Genomic DNA, 18,381 nt, shown 5'->3' on the forward strand with positions numbered 1-18,381 from the left:
CTCTGAGGCACGCTCCAGGCATGTCCTGAGCCCGATGGCCATCTCGGTCCCAAGGACCCTTCCTTCCGGCCCCAAGGGCAGGGCACTGACCAGTATGGCCACGCGGTCCTGGGTGGCTCCCGGCCCAATGCTGCACCAGAGGCCTCCTCTTAGGTCACGAGCCCCTCCCTCGCTTTGTTCTCACTCACTGTCCTTGTTTCTTCCTGGGAGCTCTGCCTCATCCGGCCGTAGGTCAGGACCTCTGGAATACTCTGTCCCTTTCCCCGCCAACCCCTCTCAACTAATTAATACCATTTCACCCTTAAGACCTCAGTTCAAATGCCTCGGCCTGAAGAAGCTTTTGAAGACACACAGACAGACACACACGCACACAAGTGCGCGCACACACACGCACTAAACCAGGCCCTCGCCTATCATCTCCCCAGCTCCCAGCCTAACACTTAGCACCTGTAATGACCTACCTGTACTGTTATCATGGTATTACAGGTGTGTCTCTCCCACCAGACACACAGGTTCATAAGCAGAATCTGCGTCTGGTTTGCCCAGCACTATGTATCCAGCAGCTAGGGCAGTGCCTGGTACCTAGTAAGTGCTTGATAAATATTTGCTAGATTAAAGGAAAGAATACAAGTGCAAGTCAGTGTAAATCAGGGGTCATGTGATCAGTGTGTGCTGAATACGCTCGCTCTGAAGGAGCGGCAGTGTGAAATCATTAAGTACCAGCACCTGGACAGACAGATGCACGCACAGGTATTAGACCTGGAACCAGTGGAGCCACAGCTAGAAAGCAGAAATTTATTCCATTAGGTCACAATTCTATAGGGATTAATCAAACCTGTCCACATCGAACTCTGTACATACTTATATATATAAAATCCACCTTCTGCAGGTATTTTTCAGCCCATGGAAGCAAGTATCTGCAGCCACCCGCTCCCTGCACCTCGTCCCACTGGTCCACTTTGGCGCCAAACCAGCAGGGATTCTTTACTTGGCGTAAAGAGCTGGTGGTTTCCAGTGGTGACGCCGACCCAACACTCTTCCATTTCCTCCTTCCTATGAGGCAGGAAGCACTAAAATTCTGGGAACAAGATTTGTGTCACACGCTGGAAACGTTCGTATCTGCTGATAACATCCAGTCTCCCGGAGGTACACGCCTGAGGAAGCCACGTGGCCACGATCTAACGGAACGCGGAACATAACCAGTAACCGAACAGCATCCCACGTGGTATCGGCACTGGCTTCCACCACACGTGGGAACAGGCTCTCACACCCCCGGGTCGAGTCAGAACAGCTGAGGATCTAGGATTTACGATGTCATTCACCCAGGGGACACCTCAGGGGCTGGCTGACAACTCCACGGGTCTCACTTTTAAAAGAAGCATTTTCTAGTTTGGGATTCGCAGATGCAAACTATTATATATAGAATGGATAAACAACAAGGTCCTACTGTAGAGCACAGGGAACTAATTCAATATCCTGGGATAAACCATAATGGAAAAGAATCTGAAAAAGCATGTGTGTATATATATATATATATATGTATATGTATGTACGTATCACTGAATCACTTTGCTGTACACCTGAAACTAACACAACATTGTAAATCAACCATACTTCGATAAAATAAATTTTAAAAATAAAATAAAGTAAAAACTAAGAGGAGCGTTTTCTGAAATGTATATATCTTTCAGGTCCTTGGGCTGTTTGTGTAGCCCTGGTTGTTTTGAATATTTCAAAGTAGAAGGTACCAGTAATTGCTAATGAGAAATTATTTTAGACTTGGGGGGAAAAGAAGTGCTTTTGACAAGAATTACAGCATCTGCATCAACCCACATTACTGAATAATTTTGTCTGTTCATTGTCTTGTCCTCCACTCTCTGTGCCCCCCGCCCCCCCAAAGTAACAGACATGATCATCTCCTGCTTTTACTGGCCTCAACTACTTTATCCAAATTATTAGGCTCAAGCTCAACTGAGCTTCTTGGCAAGTAATTTTTCTCATGCCAAAGAAGAAACATAAAGTAAATCAGGAAAATCATATCAGCCAGAAAAATAATACTGACATCATCAAAATCACAGAATAATGTACCTAAGAAATGTGAAGCTCAACCTTGGGAGATTAGCAGTTCAAATAAATGAACATTCCAACATCACTCTGTCAGCTTCCACATCAGAAAGAAAACTTAAAATCCAAAGGACACTGAGCTGAATGCTTGAGCCCTCTTCTTAAATTCCTTTTTATCAGTAATCAAACATTCACCACATTCCTCACAACAGGTAAGGCAACGTGTCAACAACTGAGACACTTCTATTCACAGCCAGAAGCTGGGCCTCTCCAGTCTAATTAACAAGGAAACAAAATCCCTCCAAGGAAGCAAATCTACCCCCTAATTAAGCGAAGCAGACCTAGGTCGGGTGTCTCAGAAACGATGGTTCTGAGGTTGAAATATTCATGAGGCCACAGATACTAATCGTGTAAACTCCATTAAAAGAAGGCAATCTAAGAAAACGCTGTAAGCTAGACTAATTTCAAAACTAGGGGGCTTCAAATAAGCAAAGAAAACCTCCAGAACCCAAAGTTCTCACTAACTTTAAAAAAAAAAAATTAAATATGACTCAAAAGAAACCTGAGAGCCTGGGGATAAAACTGTTTTCCAGCAATTAAAACGCTTTGCGTACTCTGCATCTAGTGATGTAAATACATCATTTGTAAAAGATAAACTTGAGAAGAAAGGAAAGGAATGGTTAGAAGGTAGTCGTTCCCTACAGCTCCCAGAGGGCCACATCTGTGAATTTACACTGGTTAATGCCATCCCAAAGGGTTATTCCTAACTCACATGAAAAAAGTCAGTTTTGAGTGTTTACAACGAATATTTGAAAAAAGAATTCTCATCCAGATTAACTGTTCTTTAAAAATGGATTTTCTCAGTTTGGCCAATTATCAAGATTGCTTCTTCTGACAAAATTGGAACTGCTTTAATTATCGAATATCCACAACTACTTTTCAGGTTTACAAAAATGAGAAAAGCATGCCTTCACGGGGTGCCATCACCGGCAACATAATTTACATTTCTTCAAAATACCTTACCCTCTAGAAATTTCAGTCGTGGTAACTGCCCAGATATTTAGCCTCACTTCAAATTATTTCAGCCCAAACCCAAAACCCAAGAAAAATCTTTCTGATGGAAACATTTCGTTTCACTCCCTATAAAACCCAACATAAAGCTACATCCTCTTCTGTCTTAGCATGGCTCTCAATGACATTTTGTTGCTACAGCAACAAAACTCTGCTACCTGTGGCCATGATTTGTTAAGAATTCCTCCAACCAGAATATTCTGTGCTGTGCATTCATAAAACCAACAGAATGGCTCCAAGCCACTTAAAAATTAAAGCTCGTTGTCCTACTTGTGATCTACCCACACACATATTTATAACATGTCTACATATACGCGCACATACATACATACTCATGGCTCTCCCAACGCCATCGAAAAGGTAAAACCGCACCAAATTTCCATTTTTAAACTCGGCATAAAAAACTTCTGTATTTTAGATTTCATTGAGTAATTGCTACTGTTTCCCAAGATTTATCTTAAAACGTAATAGAGGCCCACCATCCGGGAGAGAATTTTAAAAACAAGAAAAATTATTTATATCCAATCTCATTCCAAAAAGAAAAAAAAAATTCCCAAGGCACAATCTCCTATCTGTTCCAGTAACGTGACTCCTTTAGCCATGAGCTGATTTAGAAAACATCCAAAGACTAAAGAATACACACTGACCATCAGTACCGTCACCGACCGCACCACCTCTTCAGGCTACTCACCCTCACCGGGGGGCTCCAAGCTTGCGCCCGAGGCTGCTGTCCACCCTGGGGGCAAGGTGGATCTTTCGAGCTACAATTGGCCGCAGTGCTGCTCTGAGCCCTCGAGGCGTTGGTGCAGTTGGTGCCACTGCCCCCCGCAGGGCCGGGTTTCCAAGGCCTCTGCTTGATGCCATCCAGCAGTCTGACCAGCAGGATGTTGCTTGGAAGCTGCTCCACGCCCGCGCCAACCAGAGTCCGGCACTCGGGGCATCTGAGTTCGTTGCGGGAACCGACGATGCCCAGCAGACACCGTTTGCAGAACGTGTGCTGACAAGGCAGGACCCTGGCAGAGACGTCGAGCCGCTCCAGACACACGGGACACTCCAGAAGGTCCAGAAGGGCAGACTCATCCATCTTCCTCTAGTTCACCGAGGGAGACGCTCCACGCGACCCTGAGAGTGGCTCATGTAACATCCATGTCAGACGCTGCTCTGGGGGCACCGGGGCAGAGGAAGAAAAGACAGAAAAGTGTGATCGTCTGGGGGAAAGGTGCAGAGGAGAGCCAGGAACCAAAAAGCACACAAAAGTACTGCCTCTGAAGAGCGTAGCCTTGCTCTGGAACATGGGGCCTGAACTCCAGCGTCAACAATTTAAAACAAAACAGGCTTTCTAAGCAATTCACAACGAGTCCGTAAAGGTATCTAGTTCAGCGCTTAGAAAGAGCTACCAAGTACTATTCAGGACTCTTGCCATAAATAGGATTTATGAAACGTAATAAGAACATAATTTCTTCGGCTCTCAAAGTGAAATCTGCTGCCTTAGTAAACTCCTCAACTCACCTGAGAAGGTGAGAGTGGCAAATGAACGTTTCCTCCACCTGAAATTCCTTTTCAATCCCAAGTTCCCAGTATTTAAGCCACTCTGGTGGTTAAGAAACCGCACCTCATGTGATTTCTGTGGCACATGGTCCCAATATTAAATACATATGTTTCTTCGCTGCTCTTAAAAATAGAACTGTTTAATCCTGCCCAACCAAAACGAGACGAAGGTTCACAATTCTAAACAACACACTAAAGATGGTCCCGAAAGCAGCTCAAATAGAACAGCACCCATCAGGGCAGCGGTTGCCAAACTCAGAAACGATTTCTGAACGGCCTGTGTTAATCCCATTCAGAAAATCTGGCAAAATTATCACCCAAAGAACCTGAGAATGGAATGCTGGACTGAGAACCGAGGGCTTAATATGAAAATGGGGCCATTCAGGGAAAGAGCGTTCAAACCAGAGCCTGCACCGCTCTCCCCTACCCCCAGTTCAGTGTGGACGTGTCCAGGGGAACCGGGTGGCGTTGTGGAGGTCGGCAGGAACTGCTGCCTCTGACGGCGGGGCGGGGTCAGACCGCCCCTCTGCTCGCCGCAGGTACTGCGGGCCCGCGTGGACGCCGGTCCAGGTGCCTGGCCGTCGGTGTAGACGCGCCCGCAGCCAGGGGCGGGGGCCGCCCGCGCAGACACGCCGGGGCTGCTGCCGGGAGCCGCCCGCGCAGACACCCCGGGGCTGGTGCCGGGAGCCGCCCGCGTAGACGCTCGCCGGGGCTGGTGGAGGGGGCCGTCCGCCTAGACCCCGGGCCAGGGCCGGCAGGGCCGGGTGGGTCCCCCCGCCGCCTGGCCGCCGCCCCGCGCCCACGGGAAGTTTCGGGAGCTCAGGACCGCCCGCAGCCAGCGTCGCCAGGTCCTCCCGCCGCGCGACCGGGCGCGCGCCGCCGCCGCAGTGACCCGGGCCGGGCCGGGCCGCCCAGCTCCGCTCTAACCCGGCCCCGGTGGGCGGGGGCCCGGGGACTCGGGGCCGGGGGCAGGTCCTACCTCTGCGCGGCGCCCTCTTTGTCCGCACGCCCCGCGCTCTCCCGCTCACCGGCCTCAGACGCCGCGGCCGCACCGAGCTCCGCTCGCCGCCTGCGCGCTCCCGCCGCCGCCTGCCGGGCCCGAGGGAGGAGGAGGGGAGGGGCGAGGAGGGAGGGGCAAGGAGGGAGGGGATGGGAGGGGCGAGGAGGGAGGGGAGGGGAGGGGAAAGGAGGGGGAGGGGAAACGAGGGGAGGGGAGGGGAGGGGGAGGAGCAGGGGAGGAGGAGGAGGGCGGAGAGCAGAGACTGAGCAAGAGGAGGACGGGCTGGGGAGGCGGTCGCCCGTCTCCCGCGCCCGGGCGCTGCCGGGGTCCAGGGTAGGTCCCGGGGGCACGGGGGAGGGGACTTGAGCGGCCGCCGCCGAGGCTGGGAGCGCGGCCGAGTGGGGACGCGCTGCCCGCATAGGAGCGGGTGCCACCAGGTACCCCGGACACAGACCCGGGCGCGAGCCTCGGGACCCGGCCCAGGACCCGGAAGGCGGGGTCGACGGGACGCCCGGCCCGGAGGCCCGTCCTACCCGCCCGGGACCCGGGGGTCAGCCTGGCCCGGGGCCCGTGTGGCCCGAACCAGCCCCGCGGCCTCTGGGGGGGCCCCCGCACACACCTGTAAAGCCAGGCACACACCTGTAAACCGAAAGGTCCTTTGGAAAAACACGTTGTCCACAGGTTTGGGGGTTTGTTTCTCAGCCTCAGTTTAGAGGTAAAACAAGTTAAAAATTTGTCATTGATCTCAAAATTGTCATTTTATTTGCATTTGCCATCCACATAACAAAAAGTTTTCCCAAATACCCTCCTCAAAGGTGTGCAGAAAATAAGGAGAAAGGGTGACAGATAACGCCTTTTCGAGAAACCAATGGCCGACCTCTAAACAGCCTGACCATTTGAAGGGAGTTGATGAGCGTCTAGTCTCCAGCCAGGGCCACAGCGAAACCAGTGCAGACAAAGGAGAATCACCTGAGTATGGAACCGCTGTGACACTACAGCTAAGTCTCCCTCACTGTGTGCAGTCACCTGCTCAACGCTGGAGATGCGGTCATCTAGTCCCCACTAAAACTCTGTCCATCTTCCCTCTTTAGCTTTGTGCTAATGGATGAATATGTGCACAGCCCTACTGTATGAGTACCAGAAATGATAGCCCACTTCCCCTCCATTAGAAGTGAGCAAATACATATATAGAGAATGGATAAACAACAAGGTCCTACCGTAGAGCACAGAGAACTATATTCAATATCCTGTGATAAACCAGAATGGAAAAGAATATGAAAAAATATATATATGTATAACTGAATCACTTTGCTGTACAGGAGAATTAACACCACGCTGTAAATCAACTATACTCCAATTTAAAAGCATTGATTAAGAAAAGAAGTGAGCAAATACACATGCATTTGAGTTGAGAAAGACAAAGGAAGAAATGATCAGAATAGAGCATTTTTAATCCAGTAATCCATCACCAAGTCACTCTGAAAGTGACTAATTAGCCCATAAACTTCTGCGCCTGCAACTGCGCGCCTGAAGGGGAGGCTGATTGGAAGGTCACGGTCAGTAAACAGATAAACATTAAACAGATAAACATTATTATATGCCATTTACACTTATTAAAACCAAAACTCAAATAGGTTCACTCATCACAGTAAGCCACGTTGGACCAAGACTCAGCCTCATGTCTGGATTCCAAGTCCAGTTTTCTCCCCACCATCCCAAGGACCTCTTTCACAGGTCACCTCAAGCAAACCTGAATGCTCTTTGTGTCCTCCAAGGGAAAGCTGACAGTTAACCAGGTAATGACTCTGGAGACCAAGGGACAATTTTACTTTATTTTGGTCTTATTTTGGTTGCTTGTTTGTATGTAGAGAAGAGTACACAAGGTCCTGGGTGGAATGGTCCAGCTTTTGAAACTCCGGACCAGAAAAAGCCTAGTCGCGCACCCATTATCAAAGACCTGGAGACTGCGTCCAGGGTTCCAGGATGGAAGAAGCTCTGACGAATGTCACCTGGGACGTGGCTCAGTTCTTTCAACATCCCCACTGCTCATTCACTCTATTTTTTAGAATGCAACTCTTTGATTAGCTTTAATTACTCCAACTGTACAGTGAAGTTTTAGGCAAATTACTTGAACTTCTTGAGTCATCTTTCCTCCTGTCAAATGGTGAAAAAAAATCATCCCTTTCTTAGACTGTTGTTGAGGAGTCTATGAGACAGTGCACTTGGTTCTTTGTAACCTGTACATCTCTTTTAAAGGAAGGTATCATCATTATCTTTATCAGCCGAGAATTACCTGGGAAAAGTTATACTGGGCCAAATCCTTTCTTTCCAGGGTCTTTAAAAAGTTTTCAACAACACTAATAATTGCAGAATACTGTCGAGAGAATACTACAGCCGAAGGGAGAGTTGGGGAAAGAGAAACATGTTCACCTGACCATTTCTGGGAACTGAACCTGAAGGAAAGAATGTACACATGATATATTCATGGCACCTGTGACTTTGAGCAGATACATGAAAAATAAACACACCCTGACATGATAATGGTAGCTTGGATTTATACAGTTCTTGTCCAACCAAGACTTCAAAGTGCTTCCCTACACGCTATCTCATTTATCTTCTCAACAACCCTCTGAAGCGCTGAAGACAGATATAATCATCCCCATGTTGCAGACGGGAAATAATGAGGTGTCGAGAAGTTATTGCTCGCAGTGATGACGTTCTGACACAAATCAGACTTTTCAGTTCCCAGTCCAGAGTGCTTTTTGGTAAGCTCTGGTACCGTGCTTGCACATACGTATACATACGTGTGTCTGATGATCAGCTACCTTCAAAACTAATTCCTCCTTCAACCCTCCTACACTGTTGGTGGGAATGTAAAATGGTGTAGCCGCTGTGGAAAACAGTATGGAGGCTTCTCAAAACACTAAAAATAGAACTACCATATGATCCAGCAATTCCATGCCTGGGTATTTATCAAAAAAAAATGGTAAAAATGAAAACCCTAATTAGAAAAGGTTCATGCACCCCAATGTTCATAGCAGCACTATTTACAATAGCCAAGACATGGAGGCAACCTAAGTGTCCACTGACAGATGAATGGATAAAGAGGATGTGATATATATATGTATATATATATATAATGGAATATTAATATAATATATTATAACATATACATTGTATATAATGGAATATTAATCTAATATTATATATTACAATATAATATATATAGGAATATATATATAATGGAATATTACTCAGCCATAAAAAGAATGAAATAATGCCATTTGCAGCAACATGGATGGACTTGGAGAGTATTATGCTAAGTGAAATAAGTCAGAGAAAGACAAATACTGCATGATATCACTTATATGTGGAATCTAAAAAATACAACAAACTAGTGGATATAATGAAAAAGAAACAGACTCGCTGACACAGAGAACAAACTAGTGGTTACCCGTGGGGAGAGTGAAGCAGAGAGAGGCAAGATAGGGGTAGGGGATTAAGAGGTACAAACTATTAGGTATAAAATAAGCTGCAAGGATACCTTGTACAACACAGGGAATATACCCAGTATTTTATAATAACTATAAATGGAGTATAACCTTTAAAAACTGTGAATCACTATATTGTACACCTGTAACTTATATCTTGCACATCAACTATACTTCAATAAAAAATATTAGAAGCCTCAACTTGTAACCAGCCTCCTTTAAAATTAAAATGAATGAAAATTCAATGATGTGTGATGAGAAACATTAAAAAGGCATAAACTAATTCTTCCAACATAAATACATTAAGAAATCAAGAATTGTGCACCATTAGTTACCACCTCAGAAAGTTAAACAAAAGAAAGTTATAAAACATTTATGTTTCAGTAATTCCACAAGAACCTAATAACCAAAGAGGCACTTTGGAAAGCATCCAGGTGAGGCAAAGCTGTACTTGACCTGTTTATTATTACTGTGTTAACAATTCTTATCTATGTTTATTGATATTTAATGACACATTGAAAAACCTACATAACTTTTTCAACAACAAATATTTGTGCAATTTCCCAGCAATTGCACACTTGATTTTAAGTTTTGTGGTTAAACAAAAAGCTTGTAGGGACTTCCCTGGTGGTCCAGTGGTTAAGAATCCTCTTTCCAATGCAGGGGACACGGGTTCGATCACTGGTCCGGGAATTAAGATCCCACATGCCGTGGGGCAACTAAGCTCCTGTGCCACAAATACTGAGCACGTGAGCCACAACTAGAGAGAAGCCCGCACGCCACAATGAAAGATCCCGTGTGCCACAACTAAGATCCGATGCAGCCAAAAATAAACAAATATTTAAAAAAAGAAAAGCTTGTAAGACGTATTTGTTAAAAGTAACTTGATTTGATTCATAATAAATATTTATTACAGAAAAAAGAAAACTAATTCAAAAAAAAAAAAAAAAGGCCTTCCCTGGTGGCGCAGTGGTTGAGAGTCCGCCTGCCGATGCAGGGGACACGGGTTCGTGCCCCGGTCCAGGAAGATCTCACGTGCCGCGGAGTGGCTGGGCCCGTGAGCCATGGCCGCTGAGCCTGCGCGTCCGGAGCCTGTGCTCCACAACGGGAGAGGCCACAACAGTGACAGGCCTGCGTACCGCAAAAAAAAGAAAGAACAACTAATTCCTCGTCCAGTTGCCACAATGTTGGTAAATAGCAGCACGATTTATTTATCCAGGGTTTAAACCAGGAACCCAGGGGTCATCGTGATTTCTCCCTTTTCCTCTCTACCGCTCTCCATCAAGTCTGCCTGCTACACCCCCAGATATATTTCAGTTTCTACCCACTTACTTTGTCATCTCTGCACGTTTCTTTCAGCTCTCACCGACCTTGGCCTCTGCCCCTCCTCACCAGCCTCTCTGCCTCCAATCCTGCCTTCACAGTCTGCCCTGCATATAGTGACATTCAGAGGAAGCTGCAAAATGTGCAAAACATCACGTCACTGCCTCGCTGAAAACTCCTCAATTGCTTCCCATCACACTTGGAGTAAACCTCAGACACCTTTCACGTCTGACAAGTCCCCACGTCACCCGGTCCCTGGGCTAGCAAGTTCTGTACCACGTCACCCCCGTTATCTGTATAGTACTTTTCACAGGCTAAGCTTTCATTCCTTTCTTATTGCCTATCTCCCTCACCTGAACACAAGCTCCCTGAAGAGGACCGGGGCTGTCTTCATCACCACGGGAACCTTGACAGCAACTCATAGTGGCGGCCAGAGGATAATTCTCAACTACGAGTGAATCGAGTAAGGGATTGTATGTACTGCCGTCCCAAAGCGACAAATACACTTACTACTTCACGGCCCTTTGGATAGGAAATCAGGCAGACAGTGCTCCAAATTCCGCTGAGTGGTTCTTATAATCGATCAATCAATACATTTTTAGGTAGACAATGAGGACAGGTTCTTCCTCTTATGTTTCACAGGGAAGCTTGTAGAAGTAGCCAAATGCCAGCTATGTAACCCAGAACATAAATGTGATGCAAGTTTATCTTTGTTTTGGGTCTCAGCTAATGGTGTCACCATTGACTTAGTTCCCCGAGAAAGCAAGAAAATGGAGCGCTGTCTTCACTCCTTCCCACACCTCCCATCCAGACAGGTGATCCAGAGATTGTCAGAAGGGGTTCCCAAATCTGTCCCTTCCTCCCAATCATTATTTCACGTCCGTTTATCTCCTATCCGGGCAATAACTACCTTCCCTGATTACTTGATTCTGGATAGACCACTAGAGTCAGGGCTCCCCCATCTACTAACAGGGTGTCCCCAGGCAAGTTTCTGTGCCTGCGTCCCCCAGAAAAGGGGGCATAATACTCCTCCCTACCTCAAGGTTTTTGTGGCAGTATTACATAAGTTAGTAAAAATACAGTGCTTGGAACTATGCCCAACACATGGTAAGTGCTTCATAAATGATAGCTAATATTATTCTTTTCTTTAGAACCTGGATTCAACCCTGGATCTAACCCTGGATCTACTACCTGTTAACTGAACAACTTTGCAAAGTTCTTTAATTTTCTGAGTTTCGACTTCTGTATCTATAACAAATGGATATGATGCCATCCTTTGAAAGTTTGTTGCAAAAAAAATATTGATGACAAAACTGGTTGAAAAATCTAGCATAGCACATTTCTAGCACGTTGCGAGGACTCAAAATTTTGTTCCCTGCTTCTTTTTCTGTGTATCTGTTTGCATCTGTTCCACATAATGATGGAGTAGATTAGATTATCTCTAAGGTTCTTTCCAGCATTAAACATTTATCTCCATCCTAATTGCATAAAGGACATCTAAGGGCAGTGGAATCCCCATGGAAAAAGGCAAGTGGTCCTGGGGCACTGGAGTTGTCAGGAAACAGGGCTCTTAGCAGCTCAAGGAAGGCAAGCCCAGAGGAGGTATTTTGGTCTCAGTAGTGGGAAGGTGGTGCAAACTCCACTGTCTGGCAAAAAGTCTGAGCAGATGGAATATTTATAGGCCCTCCCTAGGGACTTCAGCTCAATCAGAGTGGGTGCTGGGGAGCAAGACCGAGGAGTGGGTGTAGAACTGCATCTTCCTCCATCATCCCTGAAACAGGGTTGCACGTCTGAGGAGGCGCTTGACAGCCAAATACCTGGGGGAGCTGGGGCTCTCTAAGTGCCTCTGATTCTAACCCAGCCTTCAGGGAGTGTGTCCTGAGGTGTAGTGCGGCCAGAATCACCTGCAGAGCTCATTAAAAATGCAGATGTCCCAGCCTTGTACCTAGAGACACTCCCTCGGTAGGTCCAGCATGGGTTCAGGAATCAGGTGATTCTCACATAGTGATGCTGGGACCACAATTTAGGAAAGGCTAACCTAGTCACCCAGAGCTGACTAGAGAAGCTAGTCCATCGAGGGCCATCTGGGCTTTGGTTAAAAAAACCAAGGAAGGATATGGGAGCTCCAGCCATTGCTGGTTTGCTGGGGCAACAGGAGAGACCCTGCGTGTTGCAACCTTCCTTCATTCTGGTTGGCCCCCCTTCCTGCCCACCCCACCATCCGGGGCTCAGCCTCTCCTCTTAATAAACACTGCACAGATTTATAAAGAATACCAGTTTAGGGACTTCCCTGGTGGCGCAGTGGTTAAGAATCCGCCTGCCAATGCAGGGGACACGGGTTCCAGCCCTGGTCTGGGAAGATCCCACATGCCGTGGAGCAACTAAGCCCGTGCACCACAACTACTGAGCCTGTGCTCTAGAGCCCACGATCCACAACTACTGAGCCTGCATGCCACAACTAATGAAGCCCGCGCGCCTAGAGCCCGTGCTCTGCAACAAGAGAAGCCACCGCAATGAGAAGCCCGTGCACCACAACGAAGAGCAGCCCCTGCTCGCCGCAACTAGAGAAAGCCCATGCGCAGCAACGAAGACCCAACACAGCCAAAAATAAATAAATAAAAATTAAAAAAAAAAAGAATATCAGTTTAAAAGGGAGCCAGAGGATTAGCTTTCCCAGAGAAATACACATGGCTGGCCCCGAGTTACCCCAGGACCCACATGTGGACCAGGGTCACCCATATCAAGCCTCAGGAGGTCCCGCTGCCTATACCATGAAATTTGTATGAAAGCACATAGGAGCACTGGGTGCTCTAATATACTGCTGACCCAAGTTCAAAGATAAACGTAACCTCTGTGAAGAAAATGTAATAGGATGTCTTCCTTTCTATGGAAAATACTTTCTCTTGTCAAGCTCCATTCTCATTTTAAAAGTTTAAACCTTGAAGTAGTCTTTTTGCTTCTAAGCAGTCTTTGCGCAGCCCAAACCATTAGAGAATATGCATCACTTTATCTCACCACCTCCAGGAAATGAAATCCCATCATCTTTCTTGGCAACCCATCTTTATATATTAAAGGTTGTTTATCAATTTTTCAGACTTCTTTTTGTCTGTTCAAAGTAAATATAAATGTTGACTTTTCTAATGGCATTTAAATAGGCCAGCTTAAACACACACACACACACACACACACACACACACACACAAGCATGAATTCACAGGAGATTCATAATGTATGACCCATGTTTCTGTTTTCATTATAATATTGGGTGAAAGATGGGCCTTTCTCCATTTACTCTCCCTAATTCACATGTACACTCAGACACAGCCTATATTCTGTGATCTCGAAATGAGTGGAAATGATCACATCATAACATTTTCTTTTGTCTACAGCTAACACGTCACCTTCCCTCTTTCTTGCCGCTAAATAAACGTGAGTTTATTCATGTTCTTTTTAATTTAATTTAATTTAATTAATTAATTTTTGGCTGTGTTGAGTCTTCATTGCTGCGCGCAGGCTTACTCTAGGTGCGGTGAGCGGGGGCTACTCTTTGTTGGGGTGGGTGGGCTTCTCATTGCGGTGGCTTCTCTTGTTACGGAGCACGGGCTCTAGGCGCGCAGGCTTCAGTAGTTGTGGCGCACAGGCTGCGTTGTTCTGAGGCATGTGGGATCTTCCCGCACCAGGGCTCAAACCCGTGTCCCCCGCATTGGCAGGCGGATTCTTAACCACTGCGCCACCAGGGAAGCCCTATTCGTGTCCTTGAAAGCATAACTATCATGACACCAGATACTAATGGTGCTACGCATCAAACCTGTTCTTCTGAAAACTTGCCTGAATTCAGTAAGTGATTTTCCTCCTTTCGCTGAAATCGGATTCTTCACTAATTTTCTGTGCCTGTCCCCTCGACCTACAGTGCCAGAATTTTCCCAACATTTCACATTGCTCCTTAGAATTTCTGTCCTCATAGCGTCTTGTACACGTTCTTCCTTTTTTTAAAATTTTGGGTAATGTGTGAATCAGGCAAGCATATAAAGTTTAAAAGGGCGATGGGAAAATCTTTTTTTAAAGTAATAAACATAATTTTAAAAATTAACTTTCCATCATCCTTTAATGCCACATAGGTTAATCTGATGAAATACCTAATAAATTTATTACAAACACTGCCCATGTAAATTATGTAATGTATAATAAAAGTACTGAATAACGCATCTGAAATGTATTAATGGTTGATATTAATGAATTAGACCTAAGCATGGCAAAACAGAAGATGTTCTTAATCATCTCACTCAATTTAATCTCTTTTCCTTGTGATTCAAAATGAGTGGCTCCAATCAATAAATAAATAAATAAATAAGAAAAAATGAGTGGCTACAGAGCTTTTTAAAAAATAGGACACCGAGAGGGTGTCAGTCCACTTGACATTCTCTCTCTTTGACAAGATTGTGGAAGACTAAAGATTAACATAATTTCCCTGTTTTCCATGATGCTTTTATGCAAAAATGACGATTTGCATAATTTCTTTTCAGTGTCAATTGAATTTCTGAAGCTCTTTTTCAAGCAAACTTCCACATGTCTCCAGCGTATACCATCTGTCTCATCTCTCTTTCTCTCTTTTTTTTAAGTATTACAATTACCTTGTAACAGTAGCTGTCAAATCTTTATTCCCCAAGGATTCTTTCTTTTGATAAATGAAAAGGAACTGTATACACTGTTACGTGTGGTTGTACGAATGTGCCACGGGTTCAGGAAAGGTTAGATGTTCACAGCAGTTACCGCTACACTGACATATTGGGGGAAATGTGATCAGGTAAGCTGACTAGAGATTTTCAGTCAGATTCTTTACTCCAGGAAAATGAAGCAATGTTTAGTCAAAAGGTGGGGAGGTCTTAAAGCAAGAAAGAATTTGAACATAGTCTTTCCAAGAGTTCTGTGGCCCATACTCCAAGCATTAGAAAAAATATGGAAAAAGGAGGATGGCCTTACTCAGAGGCTGCAAATTGCTTATAAAACCTATTGGCATTTGCAGATGGTTGATGCTTTTACTGGGAAATCAAGTTTTATGTTTATACAGTAAGGGTACTCAGTAGGAACTTCCAGGAAATCTCATGGATTGCCAAGAAAAAGTCCATATTGAAGTATGATTTTGAAAAAAAATTCTGCCAAAAACATTTAAAAGCCTTTTTAAAATTGACGTGTGTGAGGAAATGCAATAGATAGAACTTACATAGGACTCAGAATTTACAACCAATATATTTTATAGCATTTCATAAAAAGGTTACTTGCAACTTGATTGCAACCAATTTGTACAGATGTAATTACTGAAATTTTGTAAGAAGCTGCAAGGTACAGTTAAAGCTTCAGCTATCCAGAATTCTGGAAAAATGGGTCACTCTGGAAAACCAACTTTTATCCGGAAGAAAATATTTGAGAGATACTATACCTTCCCCTGATTTTTGAAATAAAAAACATCAGAGATTGCTTGCTTCGGCAGCGCATATACTAAAATTGGAACGATACGGAGAAGATTAGCATGGCCCCTGCACAAGGATGACACGCAGATTCGTGAAGCGTTCCGTATTTTTCTACCAAACGTAAAATAGATAGCTAGTGGGAAGCAGCCGAATAGCACAGGGAGATCAGCTCCGTGCTGTGTGACCAGCTAGAGGGGTGGGATAGGGAGGGTGGGGGGGAGGGAGCCGCAAGAGGGAAGAGATATGGGGACATATGTATATGTATAGCTGATTCACTTCGTTATAAAGCAGAAACTCACACACCATTGTACAGTAATTATACCCCAATAAAAACGTTAAAAAAAAATCAGAGATTAACATTTACAGATGACTCCAGGCCGTCACTACAAATATCAGTAATTGTACACACAGAATAGTTAGGACCGTGGCCTCAGACAGACTTGGATTCGAGGGCTTTGGAAATGTTTACTTATGTGACTTCAAGGAAGTTCTTTAGCCTCTGTCCGAGTTAGTTTCATCATCTGGAAAATGGAGATAACGGTACTGACCTCGCAGGTTGCTGTGAAGCTTAAAAGACAGAAGACATTTGAAGCGCCTGGTGTACTTACATGGCACTTAGTAAGAGCTCAGTAAAGCTTCAGCAGTCTTATCAGTAGTATTACTGTTGACGTGATTATTCTATTTTTTTAATTTATTTTTTATTATAGAAGTATAGTTGATTTACAGTGTTGTGTTGGTTTCTGGTGTGCAGGGAAGTGGTTCAGTTACATAAATATATACTATATTTGTATGTGTGTATATATACATATTTATATATACTTCTTCATATTTTTTCCCATTGTAATTACAGGGTATTGAATATAGTTCCGTGTGCTGTACGGTAGGACTTATTGTTTATCTATTTTATATACAGTAGCGTGTATCTGCTAATCCTAAACTCCTAATTTATCCCTCCCCACCCTTCCCCTTTGGTAAACACAGTTTTGTTTTCTAGTCTATTTCTGTTCTGTAATTAAGTTCCTTTGTATCATTTTTTTAGATTCCACATATGAGTGATATCATATGGTATTTGTCTTTCTCTGTCTGACTTACTTCAATTAGTGTGATAATCTCTAGGTCCATCCATGTAGCTGCAAATGGCATTATTTCAGTCTTTTTAATGGCTGAGTAGTATTCCACTGTATATATGTGCCACATCTTCTTTATCCATTCCTCTGTCGATGCACATTTAGGTTGTTTCCATGTCTTGGCTGTTGTGAATACTGCTGCAGTGAACATTGGCGAGCATGTGCCTTTTCAAGTTTTGGTTTTCTCTGGGTAGATGTCCAGGAGTGGGATGGCTGGGTCATAGGGTAGCTCCGTTTTTAGTTTTGACATGATTGTTTTACACTGAGGTATTTAGGAGCACTTTTTCTTAATAACATCAGAATTCTATGTTTTAAGTCTTGCATTTAGCTTTTTTGTTTTTGTCTTTCTTCTCTTTCTCTTGGCACCAGAAGCTGCCCAAACCTCTCATGGTGAGGGTTGGAGGTCGGAGGGGTTAGGGGACGGGGAGAGGGGGACGATCCACAGCCCTGTTCTGTTGGCACCCTTCCTGCTCTGAGCTCCAGACCCGTCTCCCAGGACCTGATTCTTTGCTGAGAGCAGCCCCTGAGTCTGAGCAGCCTTGACCTCCGATGCTGGCCTCTCACACCCGACTCTTCCCCCCCTGCTCCCCAACCCCTCACCCGCCTTTGGTAAATAAGCGTCACCTGTGGATCTTGTCTTACACTGCCCTTGGACCTCTGCCTGTACAGATACTTTCCTGAACGTGCTTGTCACCCGTCCTGCCTGCTGCTGCTGGTTCTGGCCCGGCCTCCTCAGCTGGGGCAGCGGATCTACAGACTCTTACCTCTCACTGTCTCACAGTAGCCATCTTTCTCGATTAATTTATCCAAACAGCTGGCGTTTCAGCAGTCAATTAACCCAGATTGTAAGGACTGTGTGCAGAGCCATAGAAATGAGTCAGAATGGAGCAATACCACCAAAACTCATCTTCTCCTTCTTATCTGTATCCACCCGTCCCCCAAACCAATGTATGGTGTTGTAACCACGTGGGTGAGCATCCCTATCTTTCTACCTGCTCATGTAACCATACATAAAATGGTTATATGTATTGGGAAGTTAGCTTTGTTGAAAAAATAGGATTGTATCTTACATATTTCTCTGCCTCTTGCCTTTTTTCCCCGCTACAAATATATTGTAGGAATTCCTTTTAGTCAGCTGGCAAAGAGCTTACATTCTTTATCATGGTTATATAGCTTTCCACAGGATGCTTGTATCCCAATCACCTTCCTATTAATAATCATTTACTGTTCTGTTTTTGCTACTAAAAAAGCCACGATGAAGATTCTTGTCTCTATATCCTGATTTACAG

General features: G+C 45.0%; 1 protein-coding gene and 1 non-coding gene across 2 annotated transcripts in view; one reads left to right on the plus strand and one right to left on the minus strand.

Moving 5' to 3' along the window:
- SH3RF1 (SH3 domain containing ring finger 1) overlaps positions 1-5,782 on the minus strand; it is a 151,021-nt gene extending 145,239 nt beyond the window's left edge. Inside the window, exons 1-2 of the mRNA XM_029201583.1 lie at positions 5,663-5,782; positions 3,827-4,296 (exon numbers count right to left, since the gene is read on the minus strand). Of these exons, the coding sequence (XP_029057416.1) occupies positions 3,827-4,219 (393 nt within the window). The 5' untranslated portion in view covers positions 4,220-4,296; positions 5,663-5,782. The remainder of the gene's footprint in view (positions 1-3,826; positions 4,297-5,662) is intronic.
- A 10,189-nt stretch (positions 5,783-15,971) lies between these two features.
- LOC114884888 lies at positions 15,972-16,076 on the plus strand. Its single transcript, XR_003790949.1, has one exon. It is a non-coding gene; the product is annotated as a U6 spliceosomal RNA (small nuclear RNA).
- Positions 16,077-18,381: the final 2,305 nt, after the last annotated feature.

This window comes from Monodon monoceros, unplaced genomic scaffold (genome assembly GCF_005190385.1).
Source record: "Monodon monoceros isolate NGI ecotype Baffin Bay Population unplaced genomic scaffold, NGI_Narwhal_1 Super_Scaffold_5, whole genome shotgun sequence".
NCBI lineage: Eukaryota > Metazoa > Chordata > Mammalia > Artiodactyla > Monodontidae > Monodon > Monodon monoceros.